At 39.5% G+C, this 23882-nt stretch overlaps 1 protein-coding gene across 2 annotated transcripts in view; it reads left to right on the forward strand.

Moving 5' to 3' along the window:
- The window catches only part of SGCD (sarcoglycan delta), a 439725-nt gene extending 426829 nt beyond the window's left edge, over nt 1-12896 (forward strand). For both annotated transcript variants that reach the window (XM_081934767.1, XM_081934768.1), the window contains 2 exons: nt 1822-1945; nt 9645-12896. In XM_081934767.1, coding sequence (XP_081790893.1) covers nt 1822-1945; nt 9645-9818 — 298 coding nt within the window. In that variant the 3' untranslated portion in view covers nt 9819-12896. The remainder of the gene's footprint in view (nt 1-1821; nt 1946-9644) is intronic.
- The last annotated feature ends 10986 nt before the right edge of the window (nt 12897-23882 follow it).

The raw sequence follows: 23882 nt of genomic DNA on the forward strand, positions 1-23882 counted from the left end.
AGCAACTTTGGTACGAATCTAACCACAAGATAATTGTGTGTTAAAGGCCACAGTGAAAGCTTCAATATCCTTTCTAAGTGGGTTTGATAAAAATAAAAAAGATCTAAAGATTTTTAAAGTATTGATTTTAAATATTAACAGAAGGCAGCAAGTATGTCTTATTTGTAACCTATCATGCTCACCACTGTCTAATGTAAATCAGGACTATAAATAACTATCTGTGGGTTTCATAGAAACAGATGATCCCATTCCTGACCTAGAGATATAGACGTTTTATGCTATGTTGATGATGACTAAATAGTATCTTAATAGAGTTCAAATATTCTACATTATGTCAACCTACATTCAAGATTGTTTTTTGCTGGCAGAATTTTTTTTTTAAATGAAGAACAAAATGCAGGTATTTTTCATTACTTTTGGAATGAAAATAAATCAAACCATTACCTGGTAGATAGCAGACCATCATTAGTGGGGCCATATATTTTCCCCTTTGGAGAGCCCTCCCTCAAAAATTAAAAACTTTGGGAGAAAAAGTTAACTGCTCAAAAAGGGCCTTTTTGAGAGTTCCCTGACTAAAGTATATTCACTCCCCCACCATCCCGCCACTATAATATCTTATCAGTGTAATTTTTATATTGTTTTTGTCCACTGAATTCAATGGCCCGGATTATTGGATAACAGTAGCCACCATTGTATACGTCATACAAACAAAAATTAAGACTAGCAAATTAAGCCCTAAAAATCCAGATGACTAGTAGATGCAATAGAGCTACAGTTTTTGCTATCAGTAAGCGGCCATTTCAATTTTTGTAACCCAGATCTGGTAGATTTAGTTGTTATCCTTGAATGAAAAGTATTGATCCATCTGAACAAAGTCTGGAAAGGGTATGCTCTTTTCCACCCCTCCTCTTAAAATACAGCCCTGTAGGAGCTCCATTTCTGCTTTTCCAGTTTTGATTCAAGAGATTAGAGATAAAATAACATGCTGAAAAAGGAGCTATGCAATTGTTTTTGTACAGGTAGTGAGAATATGAAGATGATATTGTATACATATAGAAGATAGCTGCACTGTTGGGAGTTCTTCTGTGGATAATATTTTATTTATTTAGAAAATCTATATAGCCACTCACTTCACCTAAAATTATATATTCATGTGATATTCCCAATTTTATATGCATGTGAGAAATGTGCATGCATATCTATGTTACCAAGTTAAAAGCAGTATATATTAGGAATAGTTCATTTCTGGGTTAATTTCTTAAAAACCTTTTTCACACACCATTTAGGCTCTTCCTTCTGGGCCTACATATGGGGCTTTTTTTTTTCTATAGTAAACTGGACACCAACTCTTATTTATCAATTGGCAAGTAGATTATGTCCATCATATGTGAAAGTGTTATGAATGCTTGCTATAGAAAGGTTTAGCTTGAATGGATGAAGAAAATATAACATCATGTCATTGAAATACTGGTATTTCAAGAGCCGTAGTGGCATAGTGGTTAGAATGCTGTATTGCAGGCTACTTCTGCTGACTGCCAGGGGTTCGATCCTGACTGGTTTAAGGTTGACTCAGCCTTCCATCCTTCTGAAGTCAATAAAATGAAGTCCCAGATGGGGGGGGGATATGCTGTAAACTGCTTAGAGAAGCCTATAAAACACTGTGAAGCGGTATACAAGTCTTATTGCTTAGCGCTATTTCCAAATGAATGTATTACCTTAGATTCAGAATCAATTCAGAGTAAATCTTTTCAAGTTGTAAATGAGTCACCTCCTCCTCCTCAAAAACCCAGATACTGATGTGAGCCCTTTTTGATATTACAGACTTGAGTCTCCGACACGCTCTTTGGTGATGGAGGCTCCCAAGGGAGTTTTGATTAATGCTGAAGCTGGCAACCTGGAAGCAACGTGCAGGACGGAGCTTAAGCTGCAATCCAAAGATGGTGAGGTACGGAGAAAATGTACACCTCAGAGCTGAGATCAGGACTCTGCTTTCATTCTATTGTCAAGGCTGTTTAATTTGCAGTGAGTACAGAACAGAGCTTAGTACATTTAGGCAATTTTTAGATTTAAAAATTGGATGTTAATTCCATTTAGCACTGGAAATTCTCTTGGCAATTCCATTGAGCATTGATTTTAAAAAGAAATATGGATAGTTAATATATTAAAGTTCCTCATCAAGATGGTGGAACTCATTGTATGCAAACTGTGTTTCTCTCATACAAAGTGGCAAGTTGATTCAATAGTGTTAAAAGGCTGGGATAATAGCAATGATTATAGGAAACAGATTTATGTAGCTGTAAAAATGAGTAGTACCACTAAATTCCCATTTTGTTTGACGGTTTAAAGTGAGTTTTTCTTGACCAGTATAATTACCTCTTATATCATTTATTTTGTTAGTGAGGTGGGATTAACTCACTCCTATTGATCTGTAGAGCCTGGCAGCATTTTTAATGGGTTAAAACAAACTCTTTAGATCTTTGAAGGTATTTAGGAGTTTGCAATTGTAGTCCACAAATTTAATAACTCAGCCATTACCCAATAATCAAAGTGTATCAAGCCAGTTTCAATATAATTGGAACTATACAATATTTTAATATTCAGTTGTAGTTCAATTTCTTGTCATGCAAATGTAAACTACTAGCACCCCATTTAACAGCTAGGGTTTTGTGGTAAGGTCTTTGCAGTCAAGATGCAAACAGCGCTTCAGAAGGTATAAAGGCACAAACACAGGACCCACCTGCAATCCCTGGAAACAACTGCATCTTTTCCCAAGATTGGAAAAAACTGCCAAACTATTCCAGATAAAAAACGTGTAGCTGCTTTAAGATGCTGCATTCTGGTGGTATGTTTGTGCTGATGCATTTTATAAAGCACGATTTCAAAAATGGAATCCAAAACACTGCATACTCATAGGGCGTGTCAAATTTTTCGACTTTCAATTTCCAAACAGTAGGGGTGCTCAAAAGTGACATGCCTTGCGGAGTGTAAAGATATCTTTGTTACTTTAACATAATTTAAATGTGTTGGGTAAGTAACTATATGAATATCATAACTTCTTAACATTTTGTTAGTTTTATTTGAAGTGAATGTGCATAGTCCTGATTTTTAGTTTTTAAAGGTGTAGATAAGGCAGCAACTATAACTAGCTGTTTCTGCAATGAAGGCTGTAAAAGTTTAACATTGCCTAATAATGAAAGTGTCAAGCCCAGATACATTTGTGGCTGCTTGGGCCTTGGGTGGTGTCCTATTCTTCTATCTCTCCTTGGTTTTCCCTACTGATGATGATAACAAACACATTCCAATTTTCAGCTCAAGAAAGAACAACAATTTAGTCATTTCCACCTTTTAGCCTTTCTCAACCTTTTTATAACTTGCAGGAATATTGAAACAATTTTCAGGTCTCAGGGAAATGTTGAATGAATATTATATCTACAACTCACAGTACATTCGTGTAATCAGTAAGTGGTACATATAATCCTAGAAGAATAAGCAGTGCTGTTTTGAATTGAACAAGTGTTTTTTTTTCCTTCTATCTTTCAACATACTTTCAAATCAGCTTTATTTCACTATTTTTTTAGTGAAAAGAAACTTCCCATATTAACTCAGATCATTTTTTTTCCTCTATAGACTATTTTCTTGCCTTAAGACCATTTGCCTCACCAGGACCTTCACACATACTGCTTACCTCTGGCTCTAACCCTGGGTAACAGCCTCCAGTCTGAGGTTTCATAACCCTCACCTCCAGCACATTGACTATAATAACAACAGTAGCATAACCTTCTCTTTATCTGTACCGATTAACTAACTAGAGCTTCCCCAAATGTCCTGTTTCATGTAACAATAGACACAACAGCCCTCTTATCTCTAGTTACACACCCAGACACCTAGCAAACAAACTGAATGCAATCACAACTTTCTGGCAAACTACAAAAAGCTTCCATAAAGCTTTCAATTAACTATTCAAGTAATAATTTCTCCTAAAAAAATTTGCAACTATCAAGTTGCACTTAATTTGTGAAATAAACATTGAAAGAGTTCTGACCAAAATGCCTTGGTCCAGAGAGCTGGAAATAACTATAAATTCGGTGGCCAAGAGAGCATATGAAAACACGCTATACATTTTTAGAATCTCACTGAGTCCTAACACTGAAAATAGATACAGCAAGTGAGTCTCAATAAAACTCAGTTCAAGGTAAATCCTAACTGCACTTCTCTCTTTGTCTAGATTTCCCCCTTGTCTTCACTTTCCTTTGCTTCTCTGTACACGTTTTGAAAAGGCATTAACAGTTAAGCTACAGAGTTTGAAGGCACCTTGGAGGTCATCTAGTCCAACCCCCTGCTCATGCAGGAGACCTATATTTGGGATTCGAACCATCGAATCGCCGATCTTTCTGATCGACAAGCTCAGCGTCTTAGCCATTATCAAAGCAGACTCTTTTTAACAGGGACATAACTTAGAGTGTTGTGTGGCAAATAGGATATCCTTTAAAAATTAAATATTAAGAGATAATTTGGATGAACGGCAACTGCAAGGCAATCTATTTCTAGGAATTCGAATAGTAGATAATTTTTGCTGTGATTAATTATGCTTAAAGGGCATTATATATCAGCAAAAAAATCATCTTTTATCCCAGTAATTGCACATTTTGTTGGTCACTTGTAATCGAATAATATTGCATCTTTCTAGCACTGAATATCTGCTTATGGGAAATTTAATTCACATATTTATATATTTCAAACAATGGATTTCCTGTGTGTCATTAAACAATAACAGAAAGAATAAAAAAAATTGTATCAAAGACTACAAATAACAATGTAGAAAGAGCAGAAAACTGTTCTTCGTTTATTATGGCAATTATTAAGGGCTTCTAGCAGTGAAAATTGTAAACGTAGTTCCACTTTCACCATTTATAGGGAAACAATTAATTTAGATTGTATTTTCATTTAGACTTTCCAAACTAATATAAAGACTAATGCATCGAAATTTGTCCATCCTTACTGGAGACATAGTGCATGAAGAGGCATAATCATGTTCATGATCATAAGTGCCTCCTCCTAGGGCCCCATTTATGTATTGGCATAAGCATCTTCAAAGGGTCTTGTCTTCACACTGCCTGATCATTCTACATTCAATCCTGGGGGATTATTTGCATTCAGACTTTCATTTTAAGGCAAATAGTATTGGGGATAGAAACATTTACAATATAATGTAGATATAAATGCAAATATTGTTTCATTTTCATTTATTTATTAGCACTTATATACCGCCCCCTCTCCCGAAAGGGACTCGGGGCGGTGTACAGTCCGTATTAAAAAACACCAAATAAAATACATGTATGCATAGGAGGAGGATAAAATAGGCCAAAACTGTACAGCTAATAAATAAACAATATAAAAATTTAAAATATCATACAATTTATACACTATCCCTCTAAAAGCCAGTAAAAAGTATATGCCAGGGGGGTAGACGTTGTAAATTATGCCAAACCAGCCAGTCGGAACAGGTGTGTCTTCAGTTTCTGTCGGAAGGAGCGGAGGTCAGTAGTGGTTCTAATGTCGGGGGGGAGGTCATTCCAGAGGGTTGGGCCCATCACAGAGAAGGCCCTACTCCTCGGTGTCGCCCGTTGGCATTGCCTCGTGGACGGCACCAGGAGAAGGCCCTCCCTGTGAGAGCGGATTGGCCGCAGGGATGTGTGCGGGAGGATGCGATCCCGCAGGTAACTAGGCCCTATGCCATGGAGCGCTTTAAAGATGGTAATCAGAACCTTGAACCGCACCCGAAAGACCACAGGTAGCCAGTGCAGCTCGCGCAGGAGAGGTGTTACGTGGGAGTACCTAGTACTCCCCATGACTACCCGCGCGGCTGCGTTCTGGACTAGCTGCAGTCTTCGGGCGCGTCCCAAGGGAAGCCCCATGTAGAGAGCGTTACAGTAGTCCAGGCGAGACGTCACCAGCGCATGAGTGACTGTGCGTAGGGCATCACGGTCCAGAAGGGGGCGCAATTGGCGCACCAGGCGAACCTGGTGGAACGCCCCCCTTGCCACGGCTGCCACATGATCATCCATTGACAGCCGGGCATCTAGGAGGACGCCCAAATTGCGCGCCCGTTCCACAGGGGGCAATTGCTCGCCCCCTATGGCCAGTGATGGAATTAACTGGCTGAACCGAGGTGCCGGTAGCCACAGCCACTCAGTCTTGGAGGGGTTGAGTTTGAGTCTGTTGTCCCCCATCCAGACCCCGACGGCTTCCAAACACCGGGACATCACTTCGACAGTCTCGTTGGGGTGGCTTGGGGTTGAAATGTACAGCTGAGTATCATCAGCGTACAGATGGTACTCAACCCCAAAGCCACGGATGATCTCACCCAGCGGCTTCACATATGCGTTGAACAAAAGGGGCGAGAGGACCGACCCCTGCGGCACCCCACAAGAGAGTGGCCTCGGGGTCGACCTCTGCCCCCCAGTCAACACATATTGCATCCGGCCGGAGAGGTAGGAGCCGAACCACCGTAAAACGGTGCCTCCGACTCCCATCCCCTCCAGCCGGCGCAATAGGATACCATGGTCGATGGTATCAAAAGCCGCTGAGAGATCTAATAGGACCAGGATAGAGGAACAACCTCTATCTCTGGCCCTCCAGAGATCATCCACCAACGCGACCAAGGCTGTCTCGGTGCTGTGCCCGGGTCGGAAGCCGGACTGGCGTGGGTCTAGATATACGGATTCGTCGAGGTGCCGTGGAAACTGCTGCGCCACCACATTCTCAACAACCTTCGCTAAAAAGGGAAGGTTAGAGACTGGACGATAATTAGCTAGCTCCATTGGGTCAAGTGAAGGCCTCTTGAGCAGGGGCTTCACCACCGCCTCTTTCAAGGCAGCCGGTAAGAAGCCCTCACCCAACGAGGCGTTCACCAGGCCCAGAAGCCAGCCTCGCGTCACCTCCCAGGATGCCAGTACCAACTAGGAGGGGCACGGGTCCATTGAACATGTGGTGGGTCGTAGCCGTCCCCGTAACCCATCTAAATCCTCGGGGGCAACAGAGTCAAACTCCTCCCAGAGTGGACTCACAAGACTCACTGATGTCGGCTCGTCCGGACCACTGGGGGGGGCCCATCCGCTCCGGATCTGAGCGACTTTGTCTTGCAGATATTCTCCAAACTCCTCTGCTCTTCCCTGCAAGGGCGCCTCCCGCGTCTCCTGCAACAGGAGAGAGCGGGACACCCTAAACAGGGCGGCAGGGCGGTTATCCGCAGACGCAATGAGAGCGGCACAATGCCTACATTTGGCCGCTTTCAATGCCACAAGGTAAGTCCGTAAAAAGGCTCTTACCTGTGTTCGGTCAGATTCGGAGCGTGAGGACCTCCACCTGCTCTCTAGACGTCTCCTATGGCGCTTCATCACCCTGAGCTCCTCGGTATACCAAGGGGCCCGGGTGGCTCGCTGCCACAGGAGAGGTCGCAGAGGCGCGACCCGGTCTAAGGCCCCCGCCGTCGCCCTATTCCAGGCGTCGACTAGGTCCTCCGACCGAGCGCGGGTTAGGGCTACAGGTAACGGCCCAAGCTCCGCCTGGAACCTATCCGGTTCCATCAAGTGCTTGGGGCGGTACCAGCTTGAACATACTGGTTCCGCCTCCTCGCGGTGGAGGGTAGCGCCAGGGAAGTCGAGCCGGAGATATGAGTGATCTGACCATGACAGGGGCATAATCTCTAAATCCCCTATTCCCAGATCACTCGTCCACTGTTCAGATACAAAGATAAGGTCCAGTGTGTGGCCGCCTTCATGTGTGGGGCCCTGAATTAGTTGGGTCAGGCCCATGGCTGTCATGGAAGCCATGAACTCCCGAGCCACCTCAGACGCTGCTCCCGTCGACGGCAGGTTGAAATCCCCCATAACCAAGAGTCTGGGAATCTCAACCGCCGTCTCCGAGACCAGCTCGAGGAGCTCGGGCAGGGCCGCTGACGTATAGCGAGGAGCCAAGTATACAATCAGCAGACCCCACTGCCTCCCTGGGCCCCATTTCATACCCAGCGACTCACACCCGGGTATCTGAGGAACAGTGAACTCCCTCGGCTCTAGACAATCCCGTATAACTACCGCCACCCCACCACCCTTACCCAGGGCCCGAGGCTGATGGAATGCACGGAAACCCGGTGGGCACATTTCCACGAGGGGTAAACCACCCTCGTGGCCCAACCAGGTTTCCGTTATCCCTGCAAGGTCTAGCTCCCCCTCCGAGATCAACTCGTTAATGAGGGGGGCCTTGTTGGTCACAGACCTTGCATTGCAGAGCATCAGCCTAAGGCCCTGGCTCTGTAGTTCCCGACCACCTAGGCTGCGGGGGTTGGTACAAGCGACCGGGCGTAGCCAGCAGCCACGGTCTCCCAACCGACCTTGCGATCTTTTCTTGTCCTCGCATCCCCCCCTCCCCGCGACCGTTGTAATAAAACAACCCTCTACTGGAATTACTTGTTCCCTCTCCCCCCTCACCCCGCTCACTTCCTTCGTAGACTCACCTGTTCGTCTGGCGTTGGCTTCCCTCCTGGCCTGGTTATCCCCCCTCCCTTTCCTAGAACCCCCTAAAAACACAATAAAACATTTTGATAAAAAGCCCCTCAGCTTCCTTTTCTTCCTGTTCATCACTTTTAGCACTGATATAAGCAGGCTTATATCTATCTATAAGACCATGCTACCTAGCCAACATTTATAAGATGCACTATTTGATGTGAACTCTGGATGTTTCTCTTTGCTATGGCTTTGTATAGGGCAGGCGATGGCAACCCACAGCTCTAAAGCCACATGTGGCTCTTTCATCCCTCTGCTGCAGGTCCCTGTCCTGGTCAGCTCCACAACTGATACGGATTTTGGTTAGGACAGGTAGAAGAAAATGGACACCACACTTGGAGGAGACTCCATGGTGGGAGAAGCAGACTTCTGGTTGGCTCCAGAATTGAATGGGGGGACTTCCTGTTAGGGCCTTTGTGGCTCTTTAAGTGTTTAAGGTTGCTGACCCATGGTATAGGGCAGTGGTGGGTTCCGGATTCCGTTGCAACCGATACAGTGCAACGGGGCCCAGCATCCACCACATGAATGCACGCAGTGCGCACATGCACCCTTACCTCCTTTGACACCTCCGTGATGCTCCAGCTGTTCAGTGGAGCATCACGCAGGCACTCTACGCTCCATGTGCATATGCGGAAGCGCCAAAGAGCTCAAATACAGGTAAGGCAGGCGGGTGGGCCCTCCAGAGCACCGTACCGGAATGGTACCCGGTGCTCCCGGCAGGCACCGGTACACCAATTACCAGGGCATACCACCTGCAACCCACTATTGATATAGGGATAGAATCAGCCCAGCAATTTGCTTGAGAGTATGGGATGTACTTATGCGCACACATTTAAGAATGTCACGTATTCTATGTGAAATTATAACAGCAAGTACCTAAATAAATATAACTATAACATAAAATATTTGGGGTCTATGTTAATATTAGCCTAATTGCCGATTCTTTACTGAATACATATGTATACTACAGAACGAAAGGCGCAGTTAATTTACATCATGGGTTTTAAACCACAAACCTTACCAAAAGTAACATTCTTTCTCCCCCCCCCCCTCCTCCTTCCTCTTCTCCTCCTTCTCTTTCAGATAAAGTTGGAGGCTTCAAAAATCAAACTACCTAGATTGCCTCAGGGATCCTACTCCCCTTCTGGATCCAATCAAAAAATCTACGAGCTGTGCGTATGTTCCAATGGGAAGCTGTTTCTGTCCCAGGCTGGATCTAGCTCCACCTGCCAGATAAACCCAAGTATCTGCCTTTGAAAGGGACTGTTTGCAGCAGACTTCATGGCAAGACAGTTAAGCTGCCACTTAATTTTGCTAGAACACAGAAAGCCTATCAAAGACTTGTGTGTATGTTGGGGGGGCGTGTGCGTGCATGTGTGTGTGTGTGTGTGTGAATATATAAATATATAGATATATATAGATATAAGTATATATAGATATATATCCTTTTCCATAAAAACAAGGTTTCAGTACAAGAAATTCCAGGGTGATCCTCTTGGTGTAGCATTTATCATTCCTGCATCAAAATGTAAGAACTATGAGTGAACTGGATGCAGATCCTTTCCAGAGTATTCAGATTGTTGAACATTTGTCTCCATTTGTCAAGGGTTTTCAAGCCTCTCCAAATTTAAAGGCTAGTTCACATGTAACATTTAATCTACATAACTCTAAGAAGAAATTCTATCATGTCACTAGAGACTGCACCCAGGTTTAATCTGTCATGTGTAAAGGCACTAGACCTGCAACTGTGGTTTCCCCAGCTGTCTAGGAAAGGGAGATAGAGATAACATTTATAGGATGCTGAACACAGATTCCTGTGCTGTTGGTTCGTCTGTGGACATATAGATAGATATCTGTATCTGTGGAGAAAGAGTATTGTGTATAAAGACAACCTAAACATGAAACCAAAAAAGCAAAGGCAGCACTCCTCGTGAAAGTAACAGGTAGAAAGGAAGGTAGAAGATATTCAAGCTACAGGTAAAGTTCTTCAGTAAACAGAAGAACAGAGCGAGTTTAAAACATACATAAAACAAACCACTCTTGGAGCGGTTTACAGAGTCTGCATATTGCCCCAAACAATCTGGGTCTGCATTTTACCAATCTTGGAAGGTTGAGACAACTTTGAACCAGTCAGGATCGAACTCCAGGCTGTGAGCAGAGTTAACCTGCGATGATGCATTCTAACTACTGCACCACCATATATCATATAATCAGAAGAGGCTTCAAGAAGGGCCTGGGAATGGTGTCCTGGAAGCAAATCATCTGATCATTGCAAACATTCCCTGGGGGAAAAAAAATCCTAAAAACAACTCTTTAAAAAAAATAGTGATTAAGCAATGGTAGCAGCAAAAAGAAAAACCTTTTCAATCGTACTGTTAAAACCAAAAACCTAAAATGAATTGCACTTCAGAAAAGGTGATAGGAAGCATGTGGTTTATGTTCTGTCCACCAATATTTTGTGTTTTCCATTGTGGAAAAGACACATGATTCATGCAATTGATTCCTTAGCTGATCTATAACTTCCAAGATTTGTGGGAACACATAAGTTATTGGTTACTCTTCTAACAAGCTTGAAACCTCAAGCCAGTTTTGAGGCTTTCTGATCTAGAGCACACCAAGCACTTCCTAGCTGAATTCAGTTTAGATAACATTCTCACTAATGGTTTCAGTGGAGTTTGGATTAAGCCATTTCTAAATATAGTTAGGTGCTTCAAGTCATTGGTTAAAAAGACTTGGAGATACCAGTAAAGTGCACTTTTGATGGACAGTAAAATGCGTAGTTACAGATTAGATTTGCAGTGCAATCCTAGACATTCTTACTCAGAAGTAAGGTCAAATACGCTCTATGAGGTTTACTTTACATAGTTAAGGGTGCAGCCTTAGTGACTATATTAAGTCTTTAAAGCATTGGCCAACTCAGTGGTTGTTGCAACCTACTTTGAGCTACTTAAATGCAAGGGGGTCACCCAGGATAATAATTGTATTGGGACACAACTATATACCATCTCTGTTAAAAGAGGGAGACTTGTGCCTATGCCTTAAGTCAATGCACTCAGCAAGGAGAAGCACATCAATATTTATCTTATTATTAAAACCATTTTATCTGATACTTTAGACTAAATGTTGGAAAGAATGGTGATTGCAATGTTTGGAAGATGAATGCGGACTTATGAGGTAGACTTAACTAAAACTGCCAAGGCTGAGAGGCACTGGTAACCTCAATCTTGTTTTTGTCTGAGTAATGAACATCTAAATTTATACTGAAGGTACAACTTCAAATCATCAGATGTGTTTGTGAATTGTGTTTTTGCTTTTGTTGTTCATTTCATACTGAATAGTGATTCACTCATTTCATTAAGGAACATTTGTCAGGGTGCCCATGATGGTAAATGAACTCAATGCTGCAGAGGAAATAGTCATATGACAGTGTGACAAGGTTTTATCTTTTCTTCTATCATCAATTTTACCGATAAGGAAAGAAACAATTTTATTGAAATGAACTGCAGGTATCTGGGTATTTGCTTCTTTGTTTCTGAAGGGCTTAACTTTCTTCTAGTTTATGTATATTCATTTGGCTCCTGATCTTTAGTTTGGCTGTTAACTACATTGACAGTAATGAAGAATGTTTATGGAGAGAGAAGAAATACAATAGCAAAAGTAAGACAAACAAGCCATTCACAACAACCATCAAATGATTCTTAGAATCTAAGCTTAGGTGCTGAATTTGGTTAGCAATTTAAATTAGGCTTCCCACAAATAAAACCTCATCACATGGCCTGGTTCTAAAGTCCATTAATTCAGCTAACATAGTCATTAATGTACATTGGGTTAGAGAAGGCTGTCTTAAAATATGGGAGAAGTTTGCCATCCCAAAAACAACAAAAGCTCTATTGGAAAAGATGTCATTTACTTCCTTTGCTAAAAATTACTAGGCTTTAATTTATTGTTCTTTTAAAATCATATGTAAGAAGGTGTTTTGATATTTGTAAAATTACATATAGTCATAGAAAACATTTCCTTTCTTTGCTCTTTCCCAATCTAAGTTGTAGGAAGCTTAAATCTTCAAAGTATGATTTGTATGCAATGTATAATTGTACATAAAATCGCAATAGTAGTATGACTGTCATTTTTTTTAACCGCAATGGTGGTTGTAACAACGCACCATGCTTTTACAATTAGCTTCCTTAAAGATGGCAGATACTTACCTGTTTTGCAGGTAAATCTATCAAATCAGACATGAGAAAGATGGATGCCATACTCCAAACTATTCCAATTCACTTGGTTGAAAAGATAGATCAATAACTTTTTCCCATTGTACTCTATATTGTTTTTTTTTCCAAAATAAATAATACCCAATAACAAACAAAATATGTTCAAAGTGTTACGATTCAGTATTAAAATAAGTAATTGGTAAATTTTTTAATATATGGAGCTCAATTATAATTATTTAACTATTTGTATACTCTGATTTTGATCAGTCACAAATACCTTCCATATAAAGTTAAGATTTGTACCAGTGTGAATGTTTTTAAATAAGGCATTATATATCAACAATTTGGACATATATACAGTATGTTTTATTAATACTTTTAAAAACTGATAACCTCTAACAAATGTTTGTTATTTTAATATAACATTTGTTTCCCTTTATATTCTTCTACTCTCCAATTTTAATTTTAAAAGAGATTTCTACAGGCTTCTGTGGAAAGTAATTGCAAGGGAAAAAAACCTTCTTACTCTAAAACAGAGGTCCTCAACCCCCAGTCCGTGGATCGGCATGGGCTGCAGCAATCCAGAAACCAACCCATGCAAACAAACAAAGCCCCATGCAAAAACCATGCCCCTTCTGGTTCACAGAAAAAACCTCTCTCCAATGAACTGATCCCTGGTGCCCAAAGGGTTGGGGGCTGCTGCTCTAAAGGGATTGTTGCCTCAAATTTTGGAGTGGTCACCTCAAATTGTATTAGTGATTGCTCCATAAAAAAAAAACTATCCAGTTTTTCCATGTAATAACCATGGAGCTTGATGAATTTCAAAGAAGTCTTGAGGGATTAAGTTTACTTTATTGGCTTTATCTAATTATTTCAGCTCAAGAAAGGTTGTTATGCTATTTTCACTAGCATTTTTGTCCATTTTTCTCTCAATAACCACTAGTATTCATCTTTGGTTGCCAAGAAGAAGAAATATGAATGGTGGACTTCCACTGAAGTCAGGCTAAGAAGAATAGGCTGAAATGCTAGCTATGGGTATCCAAAGGGTTTTCTCAGTAAGGATTTAGTATCAGAAACCTTATTCTCCAATTCACATTAGTTAAATGTAGTGACATGTAGATGATTTCAAGCAGTTATATTTGTTATTCATTTTACATTACAGCTATTTATTTTTGAAATACTTAAAAGTTCTTGTTATATTTAGTATACCTCAACCAACTATAAACTCCATGGTTAAGAAGACAGGCCTGCAGTACTTTCAGCACACTTTAAAATAACTTTACATCTGAGAAGTATGATAGATATGGTTGATATCAATGGTCTGTACAGAAGTAACCTAATCCTATTAACTGGAAACAGTTTGCATTATTCTCTGGTTTGGTTTGATTCAATGGTCAGTGTAATTTTTAAGTCGAAATGAAAAGTTGTCATTTAGAAAAATGGTCACAATTTAAAAATATTCTTAAAAACAATTACAACACTCTTTAGGCAATGGTTGTTTATAATTAAACCAACTCATGCTCTGATGAGAACCTAGCACTTAATGAAATCATTTGCTATCATAAGCTCCCAAAACATCAAGCATACACAAATTGCATACAGATGCAGTTGCTAGGGATCATGTTGTTAAGTGTGGTATAGTCATTTTTAATCTCATATAACTAGCTTTAAAATCATGGGACAACTTATCTTGCAATAGTATACCCATACCTACATAAGAATACATAATGTACAGGGACTGGATACGTGTAGCCTATGAAAGATAGCTTGGAGATGATATACAGTATGATAGCGGTTCAGAGGAGCATGTGGACTTGTTCAGTGTCATCCCAGAGGGCAGGACTAGGACCATTGGGCTGAGACTATAAGGAAAAAGATTCAGTTTAATAATGAGAAGGACTTTCCGGATAGTAAGAGGCTGTCAGCCAATGCAATAGATTGCCACATGAAGTGGTAAATTTCTCTTTGCCAGGAGCTTTAAAAAAAGAATGGATAGTCACTGTTTACAATGTTTTAGCATGTAAAAAGCAGGATGGTTTCACCCTGCATGATATTTGAGATCCCTTCTAATTTGATGATTACATAGCAGGAATCAATAGCACCCAAGGGTTCCCCCAGTAAAGGGTACCGAGGGTTCTTTCCTTCCGTGACCCCATTTGAAAGCATTTTTTTTAAAGTAACAAATACAAATTGAGAAAAATCATGAGACAGCCAACTCTTCCAACATGTGTTCAACACAGGGCTGCCCACCACCTGGGAAAGTTTTGAATTCCTACCTAGAGTTTAGAAATTCATGCATGCACGCACAAACTTTGGCTCCCTATAAAGTTATCATTTCCTATTATTGTTTAATGTGGTATAATTGTTTCTGTTTGATTAATTCCAATGTTATACATGAGCACTAAAATCAAAATTAAGCAAGAGCTTCTTAAGCATTAGAGTTCCACTTATTCTTTAATACTGAGGCATCCCTAATAGTAGAATTTAAAGTCTCTCTATCTATTAGGAAGTCATTCTCTGGCGCACAAATAAGCAAAATATGGGGAACAGTTGTGAACCTTTTAGGCCCATAATGTCTTTCTTCAAGTCTTGGTTGCTTTCTAGAAATGTGCCCAACTTAAAGCTTGCTCAGTATTTATTGAAGTCTTGTGGGTCTTTGTGCTAATTACATAAAAAGCTAGAAAACAGAATGGCAAGTCAACTTTAGACTTACCTGTGATAATATTTTTAAACAATACCTTAATAGTTTCTACTTGTGGGTTTAATCTCTAAATTAGGAATTAAACTTCAGATACAGTATTGGCATATAGCAGGAAGTCTCAGGACACTGAGTTAGAGGTAGCTTCAGTGTGACATGAAAACCTTAATTACAAAAATCATAGACTTATAGCATGTAAGAGTTTGAATATAGCTTAAAGATCATTTGCTCCAATTCCTTGCTCAGTGCAGGAATCTATGATTATAGAACCTATTATTATGGCCCTCTAACTCCAGTTTTCAATACCTAAGCCTCTCTCTACCTCCTAATTCATGTTCCATTTCTGAGCAGCTCGTAACAAAATCTATTTGGAATTTAAATCCATGGGGTTTTTTATTCTACTTTCTGCAACAAATTGGAACAATTTACTCTGTCTTGCACTACATCTGATCAAAAGATAGTTATCACATCTTCTCACAATCTTCTCTTCTGCAGGCTAAACATACCCAATCATTCTTCATCCTAGTCATTTTTCCTTTTTTTTAATCTGCTCTTCCTCCCAGTTCAGATCTCTTTCACATACACTACGGTGAAAGTTTATCATTTCAAAACTAATTGAAAAAGCTGTAGCTTGTATTTCTAATTAATATGGACTTTATTAAATAACATATGTAGATTTAAGGTGACTTTAAAATATGTCAGCAAGCTTATAAAGTATATGTATACCTCCAAAAGTTGCCATTCATAGAAAATAACTAAAGGCATTGAAAATAAATGGAATTTAGATCTAGGTAGTTATTTATTAAGACTGCAGTGTTAAACATACATCTCTATTTGGGGGTTGGGGATACTTTTTTAGCAGCTAATGTCCCTTGTTCAGATACTCTTTTGAAAGTAAACTTCAAACAAATGCAAGCATTTTGATGTTCATTCCAAAGGCAGAAACAATTACCAAGAATATCATTCATACTGGAGAAAGTGTTATTTGATATCTCCATATAGCTACACACACACACACACACACACACACACACACACACACACAAGAGAGAAAAGGCTGTAGCACATCCATGGCTATATCCAATTTTAAAATGAAATGCTGTGAGAGAATAAATTATGCTGCAGAGGTCAAAGGCTCTATCAAACAACACCTTCTCCAGTACAAATGGTATTCTTGGTAATTGTCTCTGCTTTTGCAAGCATCAAGATACTTGCATTTGTTTTAAGTTTATTTTCAAACTGCAGAGTATCTGAATCAGGGCCATGGGTTGCTTTTCAAAAAAATCTGCAAAATGAAAAGAAAAAAATTGCTCATTTACATTATTATGTTCATCTAATTACAATTCCTGTTTGATTCATAATGCAATTATGCAGAAGTGCTTACAGGTAGCAGCATCTGTCTGACTCTCACACATATTTGGTTAGTATATGGCTGGGGAATCCCAGGGCTGTATTCTAGATAAGGATATTGATTTTCTTTTTCTGGAGGAAGGGCAGTAGCAAACTAGTGACATGCTTTTGCCAAGAAGCCTTGATGTATGTGACTATGAAGTCATCAAGAGTTAATTCTGCCTTGAATAAGATCTTTTTTATAAGTCATCCCAGGGGTGTCAACCTCGCAGTGACACATTGTCATCACATGACGTGTCTCAACTTTTTCCCCCCTTCACTAAATGTGGGCGGTCATGACCAGTACAAGATGCTTCCAGGCCGCGAGTTTGACACCCCTGAAACAGCCAAATCAAAGTACTTCCACACCCCTGCCATTTATTTCCCCCAAACTCTTAAAAACAGTTGGGAAATGTCCTAATATCATCTTCCGTTAATTCAGAAATGCTGAAAATGAGCATTACTGTTCCAAAAGAAGCTGCCACAAATCCTGCTGGAACAAATTTAACTTATTCCATCCAAAAGGAAATACATTCAAAAATGAAGCAGCCTGTACTTTGCAAATGGCTCATCTTTTGCCAGCGTACACCTTATAGAACCTGCTGGAAGGCGGTATGAGCCAAGTATTCCTTCTATGGAGAAGCCATTGTCCTTCAAATCTCATAGCACCCCTTTTTGTCCTGTAATCTCTGACATAACCCTCAACATTTTCTCAGGAGTGCTTTTCAATCCACTAGAGGAAATTAGAAAGCTGTGGATTACAGAAGGGAAGAATAGCATAGGAGAACATCTCACTGGGCTAATGGAAGCAGAAATTCAATTGATTAGGGAGATAGATTTTGTGGCAATATTTTCATCTTTCTGCTTCCTCACTAGTATATTTTTAACAACATCAGACTACAAATTCAAAGGCAAGGTGAGATAATATTTATTTTTATTTATTTATTATTCACACTTATAGACCGCCCCCTCTCCCGGAGAGGACTCGGGGTGGTGTACAGTCACTAAAATACGTTGTAAAATACATACATAAAACAGTTAAATAATTAAATACGTAGGTGAAGGAGGTTGTGAGACTGTAATAGAATAATAAATATAATACGTTAAAAGCCTATTAAAACCCCAAACCCAATTAAAATAAATAAATCCCGGGAGGTAAAACTAAGAAAGTGCCAGGCCAGCTGATTGAAATAGGTGAGTCTTTAACTTTTGCCGGAAGGAACGGAGGTCGGTGGTAGTTCGAATGTCTGGGGGGAGGTCATTCCAGAGGGTTGGGCCCATCACAGAGAAGGATCTACTCCTAGGTGTCGCCCGCTGGCATTGCCTAGCAGACGGCACCAGGAGGAGCCCCTCCCTGTGTGAGCGGATAGGTCGCAGGGACGTGTGTGGTAGGATGCGATCCTGCAGATAATAGTGGGTTGTTGATCATTTTATCAAATTTAGTTTGCTTTGTTACTGCTGTTTCACTGTGCTAAAGGAAAAGCTAAAATAGATGCCCCATTGATGAATCTGCTTAATTTTTCTGCCAGATGTTATAGGTGCCAGAAGAAAAGATTTGATTTTTTTAATATTTGCAGTATAGCTACACTACCAAATACTCGAAATAAAGTTGGGCTGCTTTAAGAAAAATCCACCCAATTCCCGTTTTAAAAAAAATCACACTGAAGTCCTTCAAAAAGTTTCTTTATAGTGAATTGTAAGAATAAGTTTGCTGACTACAATATGTCAGATCCTTTTTTATATTGTGACAGATTTTTTTTTCTATATTCATGTTTGTGTCTTCTTCCATTTTCTGTACTAAAGTCATAATCATGGATAAGACAAGGCAAAAACAAAACAAAACCAGGAGACTTCTGCTGGTAAATGCATTACTGCTTTCTAAAGCAGTGTTATTCCTGCAAGCTTTTACAAGATTTTTCTCTAGCAAAGCAGCATCTGTAAGCAGTTTTCAATCTGAAAACAATAATGATGCATATCATAAATAATTGTGTAGGACTTTTTTCATACCAGTCCACTGGTTTAAAAAGGGAGCAATGTGGTGTTTCCTATTGTTTATACTAATAACTTTCAGTTGAAGAATTATTTGGTTCATTTTCTTGTATGCTGATAATAAAATTAGTGTTTATTGTGTTTTTGAGAGTAGACCCTTTATTTTGGACTGAGTTTTCAGGCAGCTGCACTGGATAATTATAGTTACCCATATTGATATAATAAATAATTGATACTTAATGAGTATTAATGAAATTCCCAATTTTATTCACAGACACTCGAATGCATTACCCCAAATACTATATTTTGCTTTGCAGTTTTTTCCAGCCATACTACACCCATCAAGCTAATATCAATATCAATGCAGCAACAAGTTATTCATATGAATAGTGATAGGTGTGAATGCAAGCTGAAGTCAGAGGGCAAAAAGGTGAGTTTTGAACAAAGAAATGATACTACTTTTAGACAAATTTAATAGAATCCTTGTAAAAATTTAATATAAACTTGTGTAAAACATGTTACTTTCTGCAACTGGAATCTAAATTGTAGCTATGGAAGATGATATAGAGTTTATGAGCACCATTTTTAGAACAGAGGAAATGTAATACTGTAGTCATAAAAATCTTTACAACATTGTATACTATTCTGTTCTGACCCCCCTCCGTCCAGTAATGAATGCCGATTTAGGCTTAGCTGGATGCCACATTTTAATAACAGGACTACAATCTTGGTGGCTGAAAGCCCAAACATGAACCCACAGATAAGAACCTTGGCGGCAACCCAGACTCCGACAGATAAAGATAACAGCTTCTCCAGCATGTTACAAACAGGAATCCAAAACAGATCAGACCAGACGTACTGCAGATTACTTTAAACGGTTGTGTCCTGCAAGAAATCTCCTCCCAAAATCTCTGTTTATATAAGCTCTTGGGAGGGGCCACGCCCCAACCACCTGAGCTTCATTATCTTTTATGAGCTTGTTTCCAGAGCAGCTGTTGCCTTCGTTTCTCCACCCATCTTAATCTGGCGTCAGAGACAAACTCTCTCCGGTCTTCCCCACTGCTCCATGCCTCAGGCGCCTCCTGGTGGTCAACCAGCCTCTCTGGTCCCTGCTCTGCATCTGAACCCTGCCCAGGGTCCTCCACCTCCTCCATAGCCGACTCATAGGGGTCATCGCTATCTGAGTCGCTCAGTAGCTGCAAAGGATCCTGCTGGGTCACAACACTATTCTATATGATATTGTGAACAAAATGGAATGATATCCATTTCTTCTGCGTCACTGCACCAAGAAGGGGCAATCTGGATGCCTTGAAGACTTTACAGTAGCCCCCAGGTCCAACTGTCATGTTACACACACAGGAAAGCTATAATGTAAATTTTAAAATAATATTCATATAGCCCATCCAAAAATATTCTGGCTCTATCCATCTAGATGGCTTCCTCTATTTTGTATTAATCCTAGCATCTAAAAGCCTTCCCCCCATAAAATCTGAAATCAGCCCTCCAGCCACCCTAAAGTTGCCCGATCCTGATCTAAAGCATAACTTGCTGACAAACTGTCAATATGGCTTTATAGTTGAAAAGTATCAAAAATTATGATCACCTCCTCTAACATTTTATTTTTCACCTCTGAACATTCATTAAGATCATTATGTCAACTACTAATCAGTTACATGTATGGAAGGCAGTCTGCCTTGAAAGGAGTATCAACACTGAGGAATAAAGCTAACTTTTGCTCCTGCCCCATTTTTCCAATCAGTTGGCAGCAATAATGCAGGAACATGGGCATGATAGTCAGCTCCCTGCTGGACCAAGAGAAATTAGGGGCCAAAATGTAAACCAACAAGCTAGCAGGAGATAAAGTTCAATTACTTACTTGCTTACTTGCTCCCGCATAGCACCGCTTCTGTAATCAAATTTTAAATGCCCCCAGCTGCTACTGAGTTAGAAAAATGATTCTACCCCAGATATTCTGTCATATCTATTTCAGTTCTTAAATTTGATAACTATCCACTTTCTTATTGAGAAAAGAATAGATAAAATCCCATCAGTTTCTGAACATCTTTAATTCACCAGTAAACCACCAAACTGCAATGTGGCTGTGGCTGGTCACAAAAGGTGACATTTTGCTGTTGTTTATTTTTTAAGAAAACAAATAGGATTTCTCCGGTGTCCAGAATCATTCTTGTAAATAACAATGATGCTGAAGACTGGCCCTTTGCTTTGCATCATCGTAATTTCAAGAGAAGTGGGGTGGAGGAAGGACTGAGCTGGTGAGGAGCAAGGCAGCCATCCAAGGGCACATTGGTATTTAGATTTCAGATTTGGCACAAGCCAACATGAAGCAAAAAATGTGCTCTTTTTCACTGCAATAAATGAGCTAAACCTGTATTGAACCATCTGCAGCTCTTTATTTTAAATGCTTAAACCTAACTGTCATAGCAATAGCACTTAGACTTATATTCCACTTCACAGTGCTTTACAGCCCTCTCTAAGCAGTTTACAGAGTCAATATATTGCACCCAGCAATCTGGGTCCTCATTTTAATGACTTTGGAAGATTGGAAGGCTGAGTCAACCTTGAGCTGGTGAGATTTGAACTACTGGAAGTTCTGAAGCCCAGTTGGCAGTCAGCAGAATTAGCCTGCAATACTGCATTCCTACCAATGCGCCACTAAGGCTATAAATGCTCCTGTTCATTCTCAAAGAAATGATTCTCTATTGCCCTTTCTGTTGGCTAATGGTCCTGTAAGAAAATCTAACCCCGTATACTAATAGTCCGCCTGGTGTTTTTCAGTTCCAGTCAGGTTTATTCTTATTTTGTAATTCATTGCCATTCACGGCAAAGATTCTTAAGGAGGAATTAGTAGATAGAAAGTAAGCAGAAAGTAAAGAATTCAGTTGAGCTCTTTAGTGCTTCAAAGCAAATGTAGACATAGAGAGAGACAGGCTGCTGACTGACTGCTGAACATCTCTGTAAGACCTGTTGGTCCCTTTGTCAAGGCCTTTTTAATGAGCAAAAGGTTGAATCATGCTACCATGATATTGATTTATCCATCACTGTGGGAAATAGCTAAGTAGCTTACAGCACAACAATAGCTGCATTAGAATGACAGTGGGAAGGGGAGAGAATATAAGGATTGTGTTATGCGTTATATGGAATCCTCTCTTATTTGCATGGCTTTTGTGTCCCTTACATCCACTATAATTGTGTTTAGCAGCATGTCACGTCCATTGGCATATAATTTCTATTTAAATTAAAGAGCCTACTTGGGTTTTTTTTCTCCTTCAGTAATACTACTTTTCATAAATTCATGTGACTAATCTAAAATATTATAAACTCCTTAAGATTATATTATACAAATTTCATTTCAAAAAGGTGTCCTCAAACTTCTCCATTATGATTCCATATGGTTTCATCTTTACAATCCTCAATTTTGAGCTGAGGTTTTAGGGTTTAAAACTGATCTAATGTTCAGCTTAATTTGAGCAAAAGGACAAATGGTTCATCATTAGCTAGGTAACATTATTTGAGGTTTTTTTGATTCAACTTTTCATATCTACAGGACCAGTAGAACTTTCCCATTGGTTAACGTGAATCATTCATTAGAATTGACTTTTCATTCACAATTTTACACTGATGGCATGCATATGCAAACTAATATGATGAGAGAGATTGAAATGTTATTTTAAAGTGACATCTGAAATGCCTTCAGATTCTTGGTTTAAGTCCTAAAATCAGAACTAGTTCACATGTTAACAAAGAACTTTGCTGAATCAAACCAAAGATCCTTCTAGCCTAGCATTCTGTTTCCAACATCAACCAGACCCTGCATTGTGTTCTAGAAACTTTACCAAGTGTGAAAGCACTCACAGACTGCTAGCCCGTAGTTGTACTTTGAGCTTTGTGACCTGTGCACAAAAGGATGTAGTGTTCAACTGAGATGTGTTTGTTTTTAAGTGTTTAAAAATAAATTGAATCCAGATTTAGTCATGCTTGGAGTAGACTCAATGAAATCACCAAACCCACTGATTCAGTTGAAATCAATGGAATTTAAATTACCCTATACTTACTTTCCTCTTTGATTCAGTTGTTTTGTTTTAAGCATGATTAAATCTGGGTCAAGCATCTTATTATTAGCTCAGATTGATTTATAGAGTTCACAGTTCACAATTCTATTGGAAGTAGTAAGTTACGGAACAGATCGATTGGGGGTTGCAGATCAGTCATTTTCCTGATCATAAGTTACCCCTTATTTTATAGCTAGCCTTGTCTGGATAGCAGTGCTTAATGTATCATATAATTACTAGTGTTAAGAACAACTAAAACACTGTGCATTGAGCACTGAAAGCAGAATACATTCTCTGCTGGTTTAAGCAATGAAACTTAAAGCTGTCAAAATCCTAGCTGTTTATGAATGTAGCATTAAAACACCATCCATATGCCATCAGAGTTTTCCATCTATTATAGTAAAATGCATTGTCTGACATCAAGGCCTTCATTATGTAAACGCAACAATTTTATATCATGTTTTGTTCATGGAGATGTTCACATTTTGTTTGGATTCTTATTTTTTATTCTTAATTTATGTATGTGTGTGATTGTGTGAGAAAAAAAAGCTTTTTTATCAAGTAACATCAGTCCTTGCACACTCTATGCAAAATTTTGTAAGCATTGCAATAATGCTATGATTACACAAGGAACTATTTTAACTTTATTACACTTTCTGTATAAAAGATTTGTATTTAAAATTGTTTCAACCTGCAATCTTGTAAAATATATTAATAAAATAATGATTATTAAGAAAGAAAATGCGGCTCCATTTTTAATCATAACAAAAACAAATTAACATCAATATGTGATTATGGGATATGATATTTTCTCAGCTGCTGTGTATTTTAATTTTTGTATTGTTGCAATTGTTTTTACTTTATTTGAATTCTGTTTGCTGCCCAGAATCAGTGTTGAGATGAGCAGCCATACAAATTAATTAATTAAATAAATAAATATATAAAATATTTTATGAAGAAGACT

Source organism: Natrix helvetica, assembly GCF_964273705.1.
Source record: "Natrix helvetica genome assembly, chromosome: 1".
Classification (NCBI taxonomy): domain Eukaryota; kingdom Metazoa; phylum Chordata; class Lepidosauria; order Squamata; family Natricidae; genus Natrix; species Natrix helvetica.